This window comes from Boleophthalmus pectinirostris, unplaced genomic scaffold, assembly GCF_026225935.1.
Source record: "Boleophthalmus pectinirostris isolate CB_2022bp ecotype Guang Dong unplaced genomic scaffold, ASM2622593v1 HiC_scaffold_15, whole genome shotgun sequence".
Lineage (NCBI taxonomy): Eukaryota > Metazoa > Chordata > Actinopteri > Gobiiformes > Gobiidae > Boleophthalmus > Boleophthalmus pectinirostris.
In genome coordinates this window covers 9,487,269-9,507,008 of record NW_026571070.1, presented here as the reverse complement: position 1 = coordinate 9,507,008, position 19,740 = coordinate 9,487,269, and the positions used below count along the sequence as shown (strand labels likewise).

At 38.9% G+C, this 19,740-nt stretch overlaps 1 protein-coding gene across 6 annotated transcripts; it reads right to left on the bottom strand.

The window, feature by feature from the left end:
- Window positions 1-4,541: 4,541 nt before the first annotated feature.
- LOC110158316 (pyruvate dehydrogenase E1 component subunit alpha, mitochondrial-like) lies at window positions 4,542-18,964 on the bottom strand. 6 transcript variants are annotated; one of them, XM_020922772.2, is made up of 13 exons: window positions 18,825-18,964; window positions 16,626-16,646; window positions 14,943-15,071; window positions 13,575-13,640; window positions 12,584-12,757; window positions 12,235-12,361; window positions 11,535-11,626; window positions 11,329-11,421; window positions 10,235-10,390; window positions 9,160-9,231; window positions 9,015-9,082; window positions 7,157-7,265; window positions 4,542-6,576 (listed from the first exon to the last, which is right to left on the bottom strand). In XM_020922772.2, exons 1-13 carry the CDS (start codon window positions 18,882-18,884, stop codon window positions 6,406-6,408), a joined length of 1,338 nt encoding a protein of 445 aa, XP_020778431.2. In that variant the 5' UTR covers window positions 18,885-18,964; the 3' UTR covers window positions 4,542-6,405. The 6 variants fall into 6 exon arrangements, with proteins under 6 accessions (XP_020778431.2, XP_020778432.2, XP_055006993.1 ...); XM_020922773.2 differs by having other exon boundaries at window positions 16,626-16,701; window positions 18,825-18,954; XM_055151018.1 differs by lacking the exon at window positions 14,943-15,071.
- Window positions 18,965-19,740: the final 776 nt, after the last annotated feature.

Here is a 19,740-nt window from a genome sequence, read left to right as displayed (position 1 = left end):
AAACAGGAAATTACCGCCGTGTAATCCATTTATTTCAACAAAGTAACTGTAATCCAATTACCACTCACTGAAACAGTAACTGTAACTGAATACAGTTACTCATAATTTGTACTCTGATTACATAACTCCAGTACATGTAATCTGTTACTCCCCAACACTGACTGTAGATTTTAACACTGAAACTGGCGACCCAGAGAGAGACTAAAGTGAGATTTGAAAACTATGATAATTGTTCAGCACAGGTTTTATCCCACCAAACAAAGTCATACTTAGAAAACATGAAAAGCGGTTTGAGGTTTATTCGTGGATTCACTCACCAGAGTCAGAGCTGGGGCTGGGGTCCGGCCGAGCGCGCTGGAGATCAGGACCAGCATGTTTTAAGTTTAATTCACACAGTTTGGAAAAGCTCAGAAAAGCCTTGAAGTGTGACGAGCCCCTCTCCTCCTCCAGTTTGGTTTGACGGGTTTAACTTCACTTGTTTAACTCGTTTGTCTGTTTCATGGATGTGTGTGTGGTGCACTGAGCTGAAATCGTTTTAGGGACTGGGGAAAACCTCAGAAAACGTCGGAGGATATCTTTGCATCGGGCACCTGCAGCGGTTCATCTCCTGGGCAAGACAAGGAGACGAGGGCTCAAAGAATAAAATAAAAAAAAAGCATGGAAGAAATTATATGCAAATTATAAGTGCTGCCCACCACATTCCAAACAGGAAATTTGCATGTGAGCTCTTCTGGATTCTACTGGCCCTGGCATTGTCACCCCTCTCTGTGTCACTTGTCATTTTGGTCTTAAAGTGTTCTTATTGAGTGCACATCAGTATCCCGGTTATGGCAGTATTCGGGATACTGTGTGTACATTAGGGATGGGCATTCGATGAAATTTTCTTAATCGATCGTCGGAAGAATTAACGATCAATTATCGATTAATCATTAACGTTTTTATATTTAAATGATCATCATTATTATTACTATCTGCACGACTAATCTGCATAAATAAATTCAACTTTACGACATATAAACCGTAACGACTCTAGAGCCACATCAGCCCGTTTGACATTATAATGTGTTTAATTCAGTTTTGTGCAACTCTCACAGAAACAAAACTTAAAACCACATCGCTAATTTGCATAAACTAAGCGAAGATAAAACTACAGCTCTTGTGTCGCTGATGCGGTTCAACTTGTGTCGGATTAAAAGACATGACTCAGTGGAATACAGGTTAGTGTGACCAGATTTGTGTTTGTCAAAACCAGGACACTGTACGGGGGAGTGGGGGGGCCCCTCGTCATTGACATTGCGCGACTCTCACCTGGTAAAACTATTCTGACTGGACACCGAAACATATGTTCCTGCTTTGTACACTGTGCACATGGCCTCACACTTGTCCTGAACAGAACGGAAAGCGTGGAATTTCTTGTACAAATTAGTGCTGTCATGCGATTAAAAAAATTGAGAGATTAATTAATTATGATCTGTAATTAATTAATCTAATTAATCTCATTTTAATCTCACCTAAAAATTGCTGAGAAAAGCCTTCAAGTTGAGGTATTTTCATTTAAATTCATTATTACATTATTGTGGCAGATCAAAAGACTCATATAGAACAAAAAAAAGTGACTTTATAAAGTCATTTATTGTTTAACAAATCTCTCCAAAAGGTCTGTTGAGCCCAAGTCTCCATGAATAAGAAACTGTTTGCTGTAAAGTAGCAAAGACGAGGAAATCTGAACATAATAACTTTTGTCTACTTAAAGACAATAAGAAGTCCAGTCTTTCCTTAACCATATTAAAAATATTATTGATAGAGAAATGCTTTATATATGAGATCACTGGTTTTAGTCCTGGTTTAGACCTGCTTTAGTTCCTACTTTAGTCCTAGTTTAGTCCTGGAATGGATTAATCCTGGTTTTAGTCCTGGTGTTAGTTCTGGTTTGGTCCTGGTTTAGTCCTGGTTTAGACCTGGTTTTAGTTCTGGTTTTAGTTCTGGTTTAGTCCTGGTTTAGTCCTGGTTTTAGTTCTGGTTTTAGTTCTGGGTTTAGTTCTGGTTTAGTCCTGGTTTAGACCTGGTTTAGACCTGGTTTTAGTTCTGGTTTAGTCTGGTTTAGTCCTGGTTTAGTCCTGGTTTAGACCTGGTTTAGTCCTGGACTGGATAAGTCCTGGTTTTAGTCTTGGTGTTAGTTCTGGTTTAGAGGCTCACAGGAAGAAGCGCGGTTTACGCCGCGTACGCGAGAAAACACGATCCACACGCGGCTCACGGGAGCACGTCGGTGTCCGCGCAGTGTCTACGGAAGGAAACGTGGTCCGCGCGTTCTCAGGTTAATGACGATGATGAAGGTGTGTGTGTGTGTTTGTTTGTGTTTGTGTGTGTTTGTGTGCGTGTCCCCTCATGTGGCAGGTCACTATAGGACAGTAGTGCAGACATCATGAGTCTATGCAGGTTGTTTTCACCAGTGACATTTAAGTTGTAGGCGATATTATATTAGTTATTTTCTTTTATATTTCACGTCGGGAGAATAATTTCCAAGACACGAATGTGTTTTTACCTGTGCACTGCTGCCTCTGTTCTACTGGCTCTTCGACCTCGTCCATTGTGCGACTGACGCCGTAAACGTGAATATGACGTTTACATCGCTCTTACTGCGCGTGTTTTGTGTGGGTTTACGGCAATGAGTGGAATTACCGAAATAAAAAAATGTATAAATGTGTTTTTTGTGTGTGTGTGTTGTTGTCCCAACAACACATAAAAACAGGTTTTATCATAAAGCAACTCGCATACAGAAACACTAAAGTTAGAGATTAAAAATGAGATTAACGCGATTAAAAAACATAACGCGCTAAATATGACTGTAATTAATTAATCGCAATTAACGCGATAATTTGACACCCCTAGTACAAATCATCGTTAAATACACATTTGTGCTTCGGTACATTGCAGACTGACCGACAGTTTGTGTCTGCTCACTCCTTCTGATGCAGAGACACATGTACAGACCTGTTTGGTCAAGCTACGCACAGCAACCTACATTCGGTTTGTCGATTAAAATTAACGTAATCGATGAAATTCTTAATGATCAATTATCGATTAATCGACAAATCATGCCCATCCCTAGTGTACATGCGCGCTGAGAAACTGGGATACTCATATTCGTGTGTACATGATCACATGGAGTATCACACATGTCAGACTCAGGCCCGGGGGCCAAATTCAGCCCGCAATATAATTATATTTTGCCCGCGAGCTCATATCAAATATGTATTAGAGCTCACAGGCTCCCACACCAGTATGGCTCATGCACCGCTAATACTACTACTACCTGCTACTACTACTACTACTAATACTAATACTCCAACTACTGCAACTACTACTAATATAACTACTTCAACTACTAACTACTACAACAACTACTACTACTACTACAACAACTACTAATACTACAACTATTACTAATACTACTAATACTGCAACTACTACTACTACTAACTACTACTACTACTACTACTACTACTAATACTACAACTACTACTACTACAACAACAACTACTACAACTACTAATACTACAACTACCACTACTACTACCACCTACTACTACTACTACTTTGATGAACTTGTGTCTAAGAAGAGATGCTGAGTATTTGTTTCTGCTTTGGACCCATGTGTATCAGAGTAAATCATAGTCGAGCAAACTGAGCTCAGATGAATATTTTCTTTATGATTCTTGACTGTTCATAGTTGAAAGATTGGATTTTCATTGAAGGAAGTTGTTATTTTTGACTGGTTGTTGGCTTGTGAAAAAAAAAAAAAACATTTAAAAAGGAGTTCAAAAGCTACAGATAGGAAATAGACATTATTTATTTACAATTTTGTTATTATTTTATATTATACTTGTTCTGGATAAGCAAAACTATTAATAAACGTTTATTTTAATAAGAAAAGGTTTAACATTACATATCTCGAAAGAAGAGAAAACATGCAGATGTTGTTGAAATTTTTCAATAAATATTTAGTTTGGCCCACGACTTAGTCCCAGTTTTAAATTTTGGCTCTCTGTGAATTTGAGTTTGACCCCTAATTTATATTTTTTGTGTCCAAATATTTTCCCTTGTGGATCAATAAAGTCTAACGTCAAGTGAAAATGTGTCTTATACTACAGGTTTAACTACCAAACATGGGGCGGTTTGGGTCAAAATAAAAATATGCAACTGTCTATTCATTCAAATTTAGTTCTAAAGTGAAACTGTGCAATTAATTTCACAATATTAGGCTCAAGTTTGTTTGTTTTTTCTGTATTTTTTGTCATTATCGCATTAATTTTTTTAAGAGTTACAGCTTCTCCAAAAAAAATCTAACTCAAAAATCAAGACGAATCCCTTTTTCATCCAATGCAAACAAGTTTTTCTTTTTTCTTGCTTTTGATTTTATGATACGGAATTTTGTCACATCCTTATAATTACACAAATCCACCTTTATATTGGCAAACTGTTCTATTTTTACAGTAGAAAATTCTTATAACGTGCAAAGACAGTTCAGACACAGACAAAGGTTTCAATAATTTAAGTTTAATATATTTATAATTTGCGACAATTTAATAACTGTACATGAAACTAAAGCTGCGTTCCACTCGTCCTTGTAGCTCAGACTTTAGTGTAACAAACAAAGGAACCGTAAAATGACATAAATTAAAGCTGTACTGCGTAACTTTACTGGAAGAGGTTATCGTTTTGGGCTGGAATGTTCTGCGATGGCACTAAACGTATTTGCCAGGCCAAGACGTTACAGGTCATGTCTGTGAAGAAGTGACCACAGTAACAGAAGGAATGTGAGTTTCTATATGTTTTTTTTTTGTTTTTTTTTTTCAATTAAACTAAATAAATGCTGGATAGATGTTTAATGCTCTGCTGAGGAACATTCAAGGCGAAGCAATAACCTCCATGGACACAAGTGACAGACAGAAAAAAAACAAAAACACAGTGCAGCTTTAATTAGAAGTAAAAAAAAAAAAGACAAAATATGAATCATGACAAAAACATGGATCCAAAGCTTATTACATCTTAACCAGGACATTTATAATAAAAGTCATGTCACAAAGAGGTAGTTTAAGTGAACAGCTATTTTTAACCTTAAATTCAAGAGACTGGAAATTCCAGGATCAAAATTATCCAAATTATTTTAGTGAAGGTATTTTGCTAGACACGCTGGCGCCACCTAGTGCCTCCGCTCAGTTTCATTTCTCTCCAGCGACTAGGTCAGGAATCAGAATACACTAGACAGTTTGCAAGAGCCTCAGAAGTTGTAGACCGCGCACCGGCCAATCAGAGAAGAGCTGTGAAGCCATGACGTCAAACTCAAGCGTCTGTCTGGGTCCCTTTTGTGGAACAGCACAACAGTAAACAAAGTGGTCGAGATGGATGTAGACGAAGACAGACATTCTGTGTTGGCAACGATTCCCGAGATCGAGGATTTAAAGTTGGAACAAAGAGAATGTTTGGTGAATTTTATCAAGGGGAAAGACATTATTGTCCTCCTTCCTACGGGATTTGGCGCATTACATACGTCACGACCAAATAGCAGCGATTGGTTAAATAAAAAAATTAAATAAAAAAGTACTGTCGAGTGAACAAATCCTAATGCTGTGAAGTCAGACGGTTTCCACAAAGTGAAACTGGCTGCTGAATCAGGCTAGTATTTTGCGTGTTAAAAATGTGTGAATGAAACAAAACAATTCCAGGTCTGTTTGTTTTTCAGATATTTGTTTTCATACAGACAGATCATGGATGTCCCCGATTGGCTAATCCATCTGTCAATCACGCCTATCTAAACTTATTTATCAGCGATCAGGCTCAAATCTTCATAAAGTATTGGCGTAGTGTGTATTTTGGATCCCAGGCAAATTGAAAAGTGGCTGATGTTAATAAATATATGTCAGAAAGTCAGATCTTCGAAGAAAACTGGAACGCAGCGTCATTATATTTACAAAAGAACATTGTGAGGTGAATTACTCCACAGCAGCGTTTCCCAACCAGGGCTACGAGGGAAAAGTTACACAATGCAACTTTAAATAATAACACTGTTAACTTGGATCACATTGTGGTAGTGTCGCCTACTTATTTTAACGTTGACAAATAAGTTTTAAAGCCATTTGTAAGTCTGCTGATTTTTTTTTTCACTAGTAGATGCCTCCCGTTCTCTCACTTGGATTTGGAAAGTGACATAGTGCTTCTTTAAATAAAGTTGTTAATGTTATACTGAAAGATTTATGTTGTAGGGGAACCAATTTTTCCACATAATTTGAGTACGAATACAGATTTTAGTCCCAATAATGTGATAAAAATGGTTGGAAAACACTGCTCTAGAATGATGACTATGGCTGTAAGAATTTCGGGACGGTCTGAGCCTTAAATCTTTCGTTAACTATTGCTGACAGAGACCAGTTTGGCCCAGGGGTGAGTTCCTCGGACTTCCACCGGGGGGCAGTTGTGGTAGATGTATTTACACAGATCGTCCAGCGAGGGCTCCGGGTCTGACGTCGCAAACTGAGCAGCTTCCTCCACCTCTTTTCTGATCTCAATGTCGATTTCCTAAAAAAAACAGTGAAAATATTGGTCCAAAATAAACAAAAGTAGCAACAAACACAACCTAGAGGGAAAAAAAAGTTATGTTCTTTAATCAAACATTTCTACTTTTTGACAAATAATGCCCTGAAATCTTAATACTTACTTGGTACAGCTCTTCAGTTTGTGGTTTTACCCAATTTTGAGCTCATTTTATCCACTTTTCTGGGCTCTTTTGGATAATTTTCTGTTCAGAGCTACAGTGGAAATGATCTAGTCCACTTTTAGACCAGGTTTAGCCCTAGATTAGTCCTGTTCTAGACCTGGGTTAGATCTGGTTCCACTCTGAAAACCAAATCTTTTCTTTGGTGGAAAAATTTGAGAGACCTGCTCCTCTAAAGTGCACAATCTCTGACCTTTATTCCAGTTTTACAGCTCTTATGCAAAGTAAGACGTTCAATAGGACTTTAGTTTATTACTATATTGTTTAGTATACATTAATTTGTGGAGCGGTTTAATCCCCACTGTGTTCTTGAGCAAGCACTCAACAGTTTAGTCAGGATTTTGTTCTCAAATAAGTGTCAGATATCGTAGCCTGTTGACAAACCTGAAGCTCCTCCGCAGACGCCATGTTGTTTTTGAGCATTCGTTCTTTGAGCATCGAGATCGGGTCGTTCTTGGTCCTCACCTCCTGGATCTCCTCTCGCGTCCGATAACTGCAGAGAAAAGAAATCACAGTGTTAAAAATATATGATTGGGTTTTGTATATCTCTCAGTTTGACATCGACTCACAGGCGAAAACCATCATCTTCCCTTGGCACACGATCAGCATAACATTATCTAAATTGTGGCATACTGCTGTCTAACCGGTGTCAAGACCACACTAATCGAGACCAAGACCTGTCTGAGACCACAGGGTATCGAGACCAAGAGGAGACCAAAACCTCAGAGGGTTGAGACCGAGACAAGACAAAGACCAAATCAAGACCTTCTGTGTCATTTTCTACATTTAATTGTATTTTACAGTTATTTTGGCACATGTATGTCAATGATTTTATAAATATATCTCCATTCTATCTGATTAATGTTAATTTAAGATTAAAATAAGACAAAATAACTCTACTACCTTAAACTCCTTTTTTGGACCCTCACTCAGTTTTCATTAATCCCTCTTCCACTGGCACTTTACAGAAAACTGCTTCAGAGTGAAAAAAGTGGTTAGGATTTTAAACCTGTTTTCCTAATTGCCGACAACAGCGGCCGTACTGAAATATGATCACACTCGAGTTTCAGACCTCAAGGCCGAGACAAGACCGAGTCCAAATGCGCTTTGAGTCTGACACGAGAAGAAGACAGCAAAAAAAAAAAAAAAAACGTCTCAATGCCGATCCAGATCAAGACCGGTCTGGCGTACTATGACACTACCGGTGCATACTGCCTTCATAGTCTCACTACACCTGCTTTATAAACCTCTTTTGGAAGCAAAGTAAAGGTGCTTGAACACTCAAAGCTCATACTATATTCACTTTTGAAATCAGACTATCCTGACTTTTCAATTCCCTCCGAGCCGTATTATTAATGATGAATAAATTTCTCCTGTTTAAGACCTCCAGTTGGTCTCCAGCCTTTTGCTTCCACCCTTTCTTGGACAAGCTGAAAACTTCTACAACAGTACTGGCTTTGTTGTAGAAAAAATTATGTGTCTCTTGATGATAAATAATTCAACGATTTGCAAAGGCCAATGAGTTTTTGGATACAGACGCAGGTTTACTCTTGTTACAGCAGATATGGACAGGACCTAGACCTGCCCTGGCCACAGACCAACAGCCTCACGAGCAGAATGTCCCTACCACATTAGACTCCTCGGAGCATCCCAGCTCCGAGTCTCGCCTCCCAGAGCATCTCCGTTCTGAGTCTCTGCCCCCAGAACATTTGAGATCTGTGAGTATTTATACAGAAATACATGTACATACATATCAAAGCAGAGTGACTTTTGTTTCAGAGACTGGTGTTAATCAACTTAACTTACATTTGAGGACAGCTAAGGCAACACAAAATTTCCTGTGGGTTGGGGACAGTTGTGTCTGCTGAGCCTTTACATGTGTTAATGACTGATCTGGTCTCAGGTAAAAAATCACGTTCATTTACACACAGACAGATTGAGAGAAATCTTTCCACAATATAAACTTACATCACAGCTTCAACTACTTTTAAAAGCCAATAGTTAAGGCTAGCAATCTCCTGAAAAAGCTCAGAAGGGTCAATTCCAGTGTTTTTGGTGGAAGGAGAAACCAGAGCACCTGGAGGAAACCTACACAGGCACAGGGAGAACATGCAAACTCCACACAGAAAAGACCCTGTGCCGCTCTGAGTCAAATCCAGGACGTTCTTGCTTGCTGAGTCTGAAGTGCTCAGTGTCCCCGTGCAGCCAGAGATATTTAACACTTTTGTATTCAGATTCTGACCTGACTCCTGGGTCGCTCATGCTGTGTCCATGGTAACGGTACGTCTGCAGCTCCATCAAAATGGGACCCTGAAACAAATGAAACCACGCCATTAAATCTAAACCAATTTATCTCATCGTAAAAATGAAGACAAAGAGAAACAGACCTTCCCCGATCGACAGTGTTCAGCAGCAAACTTTGTCGCCTCTCGGACACACAGAACGTCCATCCCATCCACCTGCAAAAACAAATAAACAGGCACATTAAAGGTGCACTGTGTAAGTTTTCTCATACATGGTTTTAAATTACATGCACATATTCTAAAACTTGTCCACTGTGAGATCGATAAGGTTTCTGCTCATTGCGCTACAAGACTAAATGATTTTGTGATCTATGGAGTGAAGAGCAAAAATATTTGATAGAAAAAAACATAAAAAGGATAAGTTTGTGTGCAGCATTATACATGAACGTCAGGGTCTGAGTGAAGCTCACACCTGAAGCTGCCGAGGCTCTGCCCCGTGATAATCTAGGTCTGAACGGGACGACCACGAGGGACAAGACCCAGGCAGTCGGGACCCAAGACCAGAGACCAGAGCCAAGAGACCAGAGACCAGAGACCAGAGACCAGAGACCAGAGAGACCAGAGACCAGAGACCAGAGACCAGAGACCAGAGACCAGAGTCCAGAGACCAGAGACCAGAGTCCAGAGACCAGAGTCCAGAGTCCAGAGACCAGAGACCAGACTCCAGAGACCAGACTCAAGAGACCAGACTCCAGAGACCAGACTCCAGAGACCAGACTCCAGAGACCAGACTCCAGAGACCAGACTCCAGAGACCAGAGACCAGAGTCCAGACTCCAGAGTCCAGAGACCAGAGTCCAGAGACCAGAGTCCAGAGACCAGAATCCAGAGACCAGAGTCCAGAGACCAGAGAGACCAGAGACCAGACTCCAGAGACCAGACGCCAGAGACCAGACGCCAGAGACCAGACGCCAGAGACCAGACTCCAGAGACCAGACTCCAGAGAGACTCCAGAGACTCCAGAGACCAGACGCCAGAGACCAGACTCCAGACCAGACCAGAGACCAGACTCCAGAGACCAGACTCCAGAGACCAGACTCCAGAGACCAGACTCCAGAGACCAGAGTCCAGAGTCCAGAGTCAAGTTAAGACCAGAGCAGCAGTCTGAGACCAGGGTCGAGACCAGAGACCAGTGTGTGTTTCTTCTTTCACAGACTGACCCTGAGCCCGGGGATGTAGTCTCCTCTCTTGTAGTAGTCTGTGCTGGCTGCTGCTCGCTCCACTGCGGTGCCCATCCCGTATCTGTTGTTCTCACAGACGAAGACGCACGGCAGCTTCCACAGGGCGGCCATGTTGTAGACCTCAAACAGCTGCCCCTGAAGGAGAGGCAACAGGAAACTTCTATTCTCAGTATGCATAATCACGATGACCATGAGTCTTTAAGCAGCTACAAGAGTCACTAAGCCAAAATCAGCAATGTAATAAATTTAATTACTTTATGAATTACTTTATCAGTGTCACAACTCTAAAGAAGAAATTACATTCTACATTTTAATTGTGGCAAAATTCTCATAGGCCAGGGCTGAACCGCTTTTTGCGCATTGAGGGCCAAACCCATCATGTCGCTAAATACTCTTTTTTTTTTTTTTAACTCTTTCATTTCAGTCCAATGACATTCATTTGGTTTTCTGATGATTTATGTTATTAGGTTCTTTTTTCAGACCAAGAGTTTGCTTTTCACACCTGCATGTGGCTGTGTCTCTTTCATTTCATTTACTGATTGTTTTATTCTGTTTTGCCCTGAAAAGACAGATGCTTCTTATGAATCTCAGCACACCATTTTGAGCCAGGTGTGACCACCAGAAGGGCCGAGTTTTGCCCGTGGGCCTCACTTTGGGCCTTCTGTCACAGACTAGAGGTCTGCGCGGGACAGAGTTTTCAGTCCTGCTCCTGCCTGCAAATCCCTCAAGATGGAGCTTTCACTTTCTTAAGCTCTATCAAACACAGAGAAGCGGAAAGGAATTGTTTAAAATGTGCGCAAAATTAGATCATGTCCTAAAGTTTAGGCTGCTTAAAATGTTTTTATTAATGCCAAATAAAATATCCAGCACAAATGATGTATGATAGACGTACATTAACCATTTGTATATTTTACTTTACTCATATTTAGTTTGCGGGACTGCAGTTTATAATCCCAGCCACCCGCTCCTACATTGCGCAGTCCCGCTCCCGCCCGCAACGAGCTTTCAAAATGTGTCCCGCGCCGCACTGTTTTGCGTCAGGTGCAGGGTTCTACCATAGACCTTAAGCTCACCTGATTGGCTGCTCCGTCTCCGTACAGCGCCACACAGATCTGATTATTGCCCTGGTACTGACAGGCCAGAGCCACACCAGCGCCCAAAGGAACCTGCAACAAACAAAAGAGGTTTCAAATATGCACAGAGAAGAGGAGATCCAAAACTTAGACAGCTGTTTCTCTTACATCTAAGTATCAGTGCCATATACTGTAGATGTTCTCACCTGAGCTCCCACGATGCCGTTCCCTCCGTAGAAATGTGGCGCGTACATGTGCATAGAGCCGCCTTTACCTTTGGCCACGCCCCCTTTACGACCTGTGGAATAAACAAACACATAAGAGAGTGACTGTGGAGGACCAACAGGCACTAAAAACACACATTAGAGGAGAGAGGAAGAGTGGAAGCCATGACAACTACGACTTCAAGAGAAAAACATGTAATAATTTAACTGTTGTAATACTTCAACATCATTGCATTTGAACTCTTTGCTTATTAATTTTTGAGAAAACTGCCTTTGAAATGACAATATTCTATATAACTCTATGGTTGCAAGTTGACTGAATTAAATATTAAGTCATATTTCGATATATGCAGAGTGGACAATTTTGTCATTTCCACATGAAAGCTTATATGCTGAGACCAAACTGACATTTTTCCCCCTTGTCAGTATTAAATTACTGGCCTGTTATTACATTATGGGCGTATTTACATTTAAAATTGGCCAAAAATTATTACGTTATTGAATGCTATTTAGTAGAATATTCTGAGGAGAGGCCACACCACAGGGCATGTTAAAATGTCTAAAATGAAAAGAGTTACAGAACTGATTAGTTTTTGAAAATTAATGTTTGGATTTTTCTACAAAGACACAAAAAGGCGTTACCCCCCCGAAGGTCAAGCACTCGTTTACGTCTATATCTGACCTGTGAGTTCGGCGAGGATCTCTTTGGCGGAGACTCCTCTGGTGAACGTGAAACCGTGAGATCTGTACGCTGTGATCACATGGTCTGTTCTGTCAATGGCCGCTTCAATCCCTGCAGCACACGCCTCCTACAGAACAACAACAAAAATATTATTAAAAACAGACGTACACTATGCATTAAATCTTTACAATCTTGTACTTAGTCAATAACAGCAATTTTCTGTGCTTAAAAAAAACACTAAAAACTTGTATTTTTACTGTGAGTGACAAGTTAGGTGCCATACAATAGACCTTAGAAATTAAAATTATCACCAAAAAAACCTAAAGTACTAATAAAAATGTATTATTACCTGTCCGTCGTAAAGGTGACAGAAGCCCCTGATGATTTTCTGCTTGTAGAGCTGGTCGGCCTTCAGCTCCATGCGTCTGATGGTCTGCATGCACCGGTACAGGTCCAGACCCTGGTCCCGAGTCAGGACTGCGGAGTCAGGGGGCCCCTCCTCCAAACCGTGGACGTCACATTTCTACAAAACACAACAAAGACGAGAGAATAATAACAACAATGAGAATTTAACTGAGATGGGGACAGACAAAAATATTAGTTCCTCGCCAGTTTGTCCAATCCAGTTTTTATCTCCATCTACCCATCTCTCCCTCTCTCTCTCCATCTCTATCTCCCCTCTCTTCATCTTTCTCTCCCTCCATCTCTCTCAATCTCTCTCCTTCTCCTTCCATCGCCTTTTCTCTCTCCATCTCCATTTCTCTCTCTCCCCCCTCTCTCTCTCCTTCTCACTCTCTCCTCTCTCTCTCACCTTCTCTCCATCTCCTTCCATTGCCTTTTCTCTCTCCATCTCCATTTCTATCTTTCCCCCATCTCTCTCTCTCCTTCTACCGGTAATTCCATCGCCTTTTCTCTCTCCATCTCCATTTCTCTCTCTCCCTCAATCTCTATCTCCTTCTCTCCATCTCCTTCCATCACTCTCTCTCTCCATCTCCATCTCCCCTCTGTTCATTTCTCTCCCTCTTCCATCTCACTCCATCGCCTTTTCTCTCTCCATCTCCATTTCTCTCTCCCTCCATCTCCTTTTTTCTCTCCCTCCATCTGTCAATCTACCCCTCTCTCTTCCTATCTCCTTCTCCTTCTCTCTCATCTCCCTCTTTCTCTCCTCTGTCCACATCTATGAAAGGTAAACCACATGCTGTAGTTACAGAAATAGGTTTATTTTAGAAGCAGAGTTTAGGCACATTTGTAGTGTTTTAAAAATTGATCAGAAGTTATAATTAGATTCCAAATAAAAAGTATAAAGTAAATACACGGATGTACAAAATCCAGCCACTTACTCTGATGCTGAATGTGACTTCAGGAGTGAAATCTGTAAATGACCGAGAAGCAACGACCTGAGAGGCCTGAAAACACAACAGACACCAGTGAATAAAGCAAAGATAAACAATTTACATATTAAAAAACAAATAGTAATTTTTCATTATTTGGTGGAACAGTTTATCAATGGAAAACAGGAGCAAACATTAAGCAAAGTATTAGTGGTTAGACAACGAAGGAAAATGTTAAGACAATATTTCAGGTTTTCAAATCTGTGCATTATACAAACTCCCGATATCACTTTAGACTATTTATTACAATTTATTAAACTCATGTAAAACAGCAAAGTGAAACGTACATAGAGTGTTAGTTTGAGGCCAAGCACAAAAGCTGATGCAAGTAAATCTTTCAGGGCTCCCACTCTTTTTCAATAACAAAATTTCAAATTTTTCCATGACTTTTTCAAAACCTAAAGTGAATTTTCCAGCACTTTCCAGCACCTACATGTGTAAAATTGATCAGACTTTTAGGACTAAATATAAAATGTTAACCCTTTCCACTCATCTTATGGTTTGGTATTATATTTTTTTAACATTCCAAAAATACTGTCAGTGCATTTATTGTCATCTCTTTAAAAAAAAAAAAAAAGGCACAGACGTTCAGAAATAATCAAAATAGCCTAATGAGAACTTGTGTTGCATGAAAGACATACTAAAATTCAATTACTTTTCCAAAACTTTCATTGGATTTACAAAATTCCATGACTTTTCTAGGCCTGGAAAATCACATTTTCAATTTCCATGACTTTTCCAGGATTTCCATGACCGTGGGAACCCTGATCTTCATAATGTTAAAAAGATAAACCCCAAAATGTGAAAAGACCAGTTTATAAGTTTCAGTCTATTTATAAAGATGGACTCGTTTTGTTATTAAAAACCACATTCTATATGACAATTTTATTTAATTTAATAAAAAATATGTAATCAAAATTAAAAAGGAACAGCAAGATTTTGGTTTCAAATTTCATAAACATGACCCATCTGTCTCTCCAGAAAAGAGGTAAACATGTTCAAATGAAATAGAGCTATTACTGATATTTTTATGACTGATCTATTCGCAATTACAAAAACAATAAACAAGATGTCCCACTTATGTTATAATTTGTTGTTTTGATTGTCAAGTCGGTCATCAAAAAGCAGAATGATCTTAATTTCAGTCTTCATTTCAGTCTCTCATTTAAAACTATAAATGTGCAGGCTGAATACAGTTCCTTAAAGGCCAAGTTGTTTATTTTCTACAGTCCATCTTCATAAACGGACCATCACCAAAGTCCCGCATTGCCCCTTTAGTTTTCATTCAAACACGTAAAACCACGGCCTGGTCCTTACAGTGTTTTCTACGGGCTCTGACTCTAACTCTGCAGCTCTATCTGATCCCGGAGGAGGTTCAGGAGGAAGTCTGCGGATCTGTGCCTCTCCTGACGACACGCGCACGAACTCTGAGAGGTCGATAAGGAGCTGAGGAACACAGGAGCCCACCAATCAGAACGCAGCGTTTTACCCGCCGCCATGACAACAACATCAGATAAACAGGAAGAAAATGTGTCTATGGAAAAACTAGGAAAACTAATGTTGATCTGGAAGTGACAAAATTAATCACTGACAAATTTTGATTTCATTGACTGAACATTTTACTCTGAAATATTTATTGTGTAATTATTAGGTTCTTTTTTCAGACCAAGAGTTTGTTTTCATACCTGACAGTTTCGACTGGGAAACTGTCAGATGTCTGTCTGATAAATAGCGTAATAATATAAATTTTCAGAAGACCAAATGAACCTCATTGGACTAAAATGTTCATTGTTTTGTCAAATAGGTGATGTTTTAAATGTGAATAAGAATTTAGAATAACAACATTTTTTCCAAAAGAATACTCCTAGACGAGGCCACACATTTGCTGGAAGGAATAAATAAGTTAAAAATCAATATACAATAATTATTGTCTGGATTTAGTCTGGAACTTCATAATTTTCCCTTTAATTCATTTTGTGACATGATAATTAAATTCAGACTTCTTAATATAAGCATTATGTATCAGGAACAACATAGAAAAGTGAACTTTACACTCAAAAGCAAACAGCGAAAAGTTGAAACGAGGGATGTAACAATAACCGAAATATCATGATATGGTATCGTCAAAGTTCTCAGAATAATATCATGGATATCACAATATACAAAATTACAAGTCTCTTTGCTTAAATTAAGAGTTATGGTGCAGCAATAGCTAAAAAGACAGAGGGAACTACATAGACCATGATCCTTTGCTCCATTTCAGTGCAGACTACAAGAAGAAATAACAGTTCTAAACACTTTTAAGTCTTAGTTCTTTGGATTAAGTCTTGTCAAGACATTTTAAAAGGAAACAGTTTTGTTAACCTCCACAAAATGCCGCAATAAATATCGTACTGAGAGATTTGGATATTGTTACATCCCTAATCGTGACTATATCGTGATTCCCAGTGATGTCACATACCGTGACGATGATCGTATCATGAGACTTCGATATCATTACATCCCTAGTTGAAACTAGAACAAGGTACAGAACATAACTTTAAATAAATTAATTAAATTCATACTTTTTTAAAAATTATTTGCCTGCTTTAATTGCACTAAAACCATTGAGTGGACTCTTATTTGGCCTGGAGGAAGCCTCCTGCTTGCTTCCATGGAAATGTTTATTTTGCAATCATCTTCCACACTTTCTATTTCCATGGACTCATGCAGGTGATGTGTCACCTCCAGAAAGTTACATACTGTACCTTTAACATCTGTCAGAGGAGGGATAGCATGGATCTATAATAAAAACTGATTTTATTAAAGTTCTATGAGGAATACCTGTAGTTTTGCCTGTTTAACATATCAAAAGAACCTGGAGCTAAACTATGGTTAATCTGGCCACAGGATCAAAGCACAAAGGAGGAAGGAGGGGAGGGAAGAGCAGGAGGAAGGAAGGGGGAGAAGAGGAAGAAGGAGAGGAAGGAGGGGGAGAGAGGAGGAAAGGAGGAGACTTACCTCGGAGACGGTCTGTGCTCCCTGTGATTCGGTGCAGACGGGGCAGCGGGAGAGAGGCCAGACAAACATTAGGATTCTGAGTTAAAGGAGCAAAGCAGGAGCCACAAAACACACGGTTAATGGAGCAGCTGCATTCACAGTTCACCAGTGACGTCTCATGCTTTTCATTCCATAAAAGTGACCCAGTGTGGATAAACCAGTACTGCCCACTCAAAACTATGATCCCACTAGTATTTGGAAGATCAGTTTTTGTTACAATTAGCCTCAATTTATACTTTTAAACATGCATTTTTACAGTATAGTTATTACTTTTCCATAATATAACAACTAAGCAAATCAGTTTCAGCTTGTTTTTCATTGTCTTTATCATATCATGCACTTAGTTTAATAAAATTGAGAAGCTTGTCGTTATAGATACAAATGTTAACTTTATTTAGTTAATCAACAATCACCTCTATTTATGGTCACAATATTAGCAAAAGATGGGTTCTGGTTTAATAATACATATAATAATACGTTCTGTTTAATAATACATTTTATATTGTGTCATCCTTACAGAAAATGTTTTAATCTCTCGAAATACGGGTTTATGATTGAGTAAGGTAGCAACAAGACGATATGTTGCATAATAATAACTCGTGTTTAGGAACAAATCTTGATTGAGTTGTCTTTCTAAGAAGCCCATTGTGTTCAGAACAATGCTTCAGCAATTTCAGGAATGTGAAGAATCAGTGCTACACCTCTGAATGTTAAGAGTGTGAAACTGCCAAAGAAACCACAGTGGTGTTGTCTTTGTCTGTGATCAAGAACTGATGAAAAGTAGAGTAAAGAGGCTTAAAAGTGTATCGTGTAACTTTTCAGGTGGAGGGTCCATCACATGCTGTTCTCCGTGGAAATTTTATTGCTTTGTCTAGAATATTTCACAGTATGATATTAAACCTTTCTATCTCCATGAAGACCAAATCAGACTAAGTTACAGGTTGGATCTGTGGACAGGCGAACTCGCTCACAGTCAGAATTAGGGCTGGGTATCATTCAGAAGTTGCCGATACGATACAGTCCTTGATACAGTGAGCTTTCGATTTGATACGATTCAATACGATCCATATCAATTCAATTTGATATGATTCAATAAAAAACAAAGGCTAAATCGTGGCTGTGATACTAAAAGTCTTCGTTAAACCACTTCTTGTGCAAATTTAATCCGAAACAAACATTTTAATCAACAAAACAGTGAAAATGTCACATAAATGAGTTTCCTTCCTCTGAACAAGCAACAAAACTGTAGTACTGTAACAAAATAATTCAGTAAAATACTCTTGGTGATATATCGATTCAGCAGCCCACGATATTGATACTGTATCATCACATTAAACGATACAATATATTGATATTTCAATATTTTTGCACACCCCTAGTCATAATGTATTTTTCTAGCCATTTTTGAGCTCTAAAACCACCTGTAATTGAATAAATATAAGGTAGAACTGTTTAATGTCACACTGTGGGACATTCCAGACATATTCATACAAAATAAGTAAGTGACGGACCCTGAAACCAAAAAAAGTTACACAGTGGACCTTTAAGAAAAGATTTGCTTCAAGTTTAAATAGGGTGACCAGATTTTCAGAATAAAAAACTGGGACATCCTTGGTTTGGGTTGGTTATAACAAAATTGTGAAACGAGTGCGTAATTAAGGAAAATTATTATGTACTCGGCAATAATGTGAGTCAGTATAGTCACATTTTCCTTATGTTTTGGTCATTTTTAAGAAGCTTTTCTGTATTTTACCAAAACAAATGACAATATATGCCTCTCTTTACTGTTGGCAGGGATCAGATTGGTTAAAAATAAGGACATTTCTTGTATAAAACTGGGACAAATCAATAGTTTTGAATAAATCTGTGGTAAATAGAGAGTCTGATCACCTTTTAAACTGTTTAAAGCTTAATGTGAACACAAATTTAAGTAGTATTTAGTTCAGTGTTTCCACCTTTTACTTCATGCACGTTAGTGAAACACAATCCAGTTCAAACAAAACAAAAGGTGCAAAATAATTTTAAATGAAAAGTCACATCAGGAAACGAGCCGCGGCACAAGGTCAGTAAACACACGGTTAGCATTTAGCATGTTAGCAGTCAATATAGAAACAGGCAAATTAAACGTCCATAAAGCAAACACCAGACCCGGACACTCACCACGCTCCGGCCCGTGATGCGGCAGAGCGCGGTAGAGATGAAGTTTAACATGTTCCTCATTCTGACGAGTTTGGAGCAGCGAATGAAGAGATTAAAAATCAACCGCTCTCTCAAATAGCCTCAGAGTCCGTCACTGAAAGGGACACGGGTAGAACACAAGCGTGAAATAAATGTTCCGCTTTTAATAGTTAAAAAAAAGTTTAAATTTATACTTGAACATGTATTTATTTTTATTACAGTATAGCTATTACTTTTACATAATATATGAACTAAGCAAATAGCATCATGTACTTACTCATGCACTTAGTTTAATGAAATTGAGAAGCCTGTTGTTATAGGTACGAATGCGTTTATTTAGTTAAGCAGCAATCATGCCTATAAGAATAGCTAATTGTGATATTTCTGTTTAATAACACTATATTTTATATTGTGCCATCCTTACAGAAAATATTTTAATTCCTCGAAATACGGGTATATAGCAGCTAGATGAGATGTTTCAAAAGCGTTTTTATACTTGTATACCCGACTACCTAACAGTTTGGCCGACATTCAATATTAAGACTAAATAAATTAACTAAAACAGGCAAATAAGTGGACGAAGGGTACTCGGACGATCCTGTCAGTCAGTGTTAAAATATTTCACACACGCACATAAGGAACAGTATGTTCAAATCCTTAACTGTACTAAAAAAACACACCAGGGTAACATGAGTAGTTATTTATGATTAAAGTGAGATAACAGGCTGCTTGACGTCACCTCGTGTTGTCTGTCTTTGCTACAACATATAAAAAGGGTAAATAAAGATTCAACTCGGAGGTTAGATGAATTCGTGAACTTTAATTTTTACCTTACTTCACTGCAACATAACATATCAGTGCGCAGGCAGATAATCTATAAGTAAAACCAATAACATAG

Coding starts and splice junctions, on each gene's coding strand:
- LOC110158316 (XM_020922772.2), bottom strand. CDS start 18,884: ATGAGGAACATGTTAAACTTCATCTCTACCGCGCTCTGCCGCATCACG. Junction 12,758..13,574: donor AAGTCACATTCAGCATCAGA/GTAAGTGGCTGG, acceptor TGTGTTTTGTAG/AAATGTGACGTCCACGGTTT. Junction 6,577..7,156: donor CGTCTGCGGAGGAGCTTCAG/GTTTGTCAACAG, acceptor TGTTTTTTTTAG/GAAATCGACATTGAGATCAG.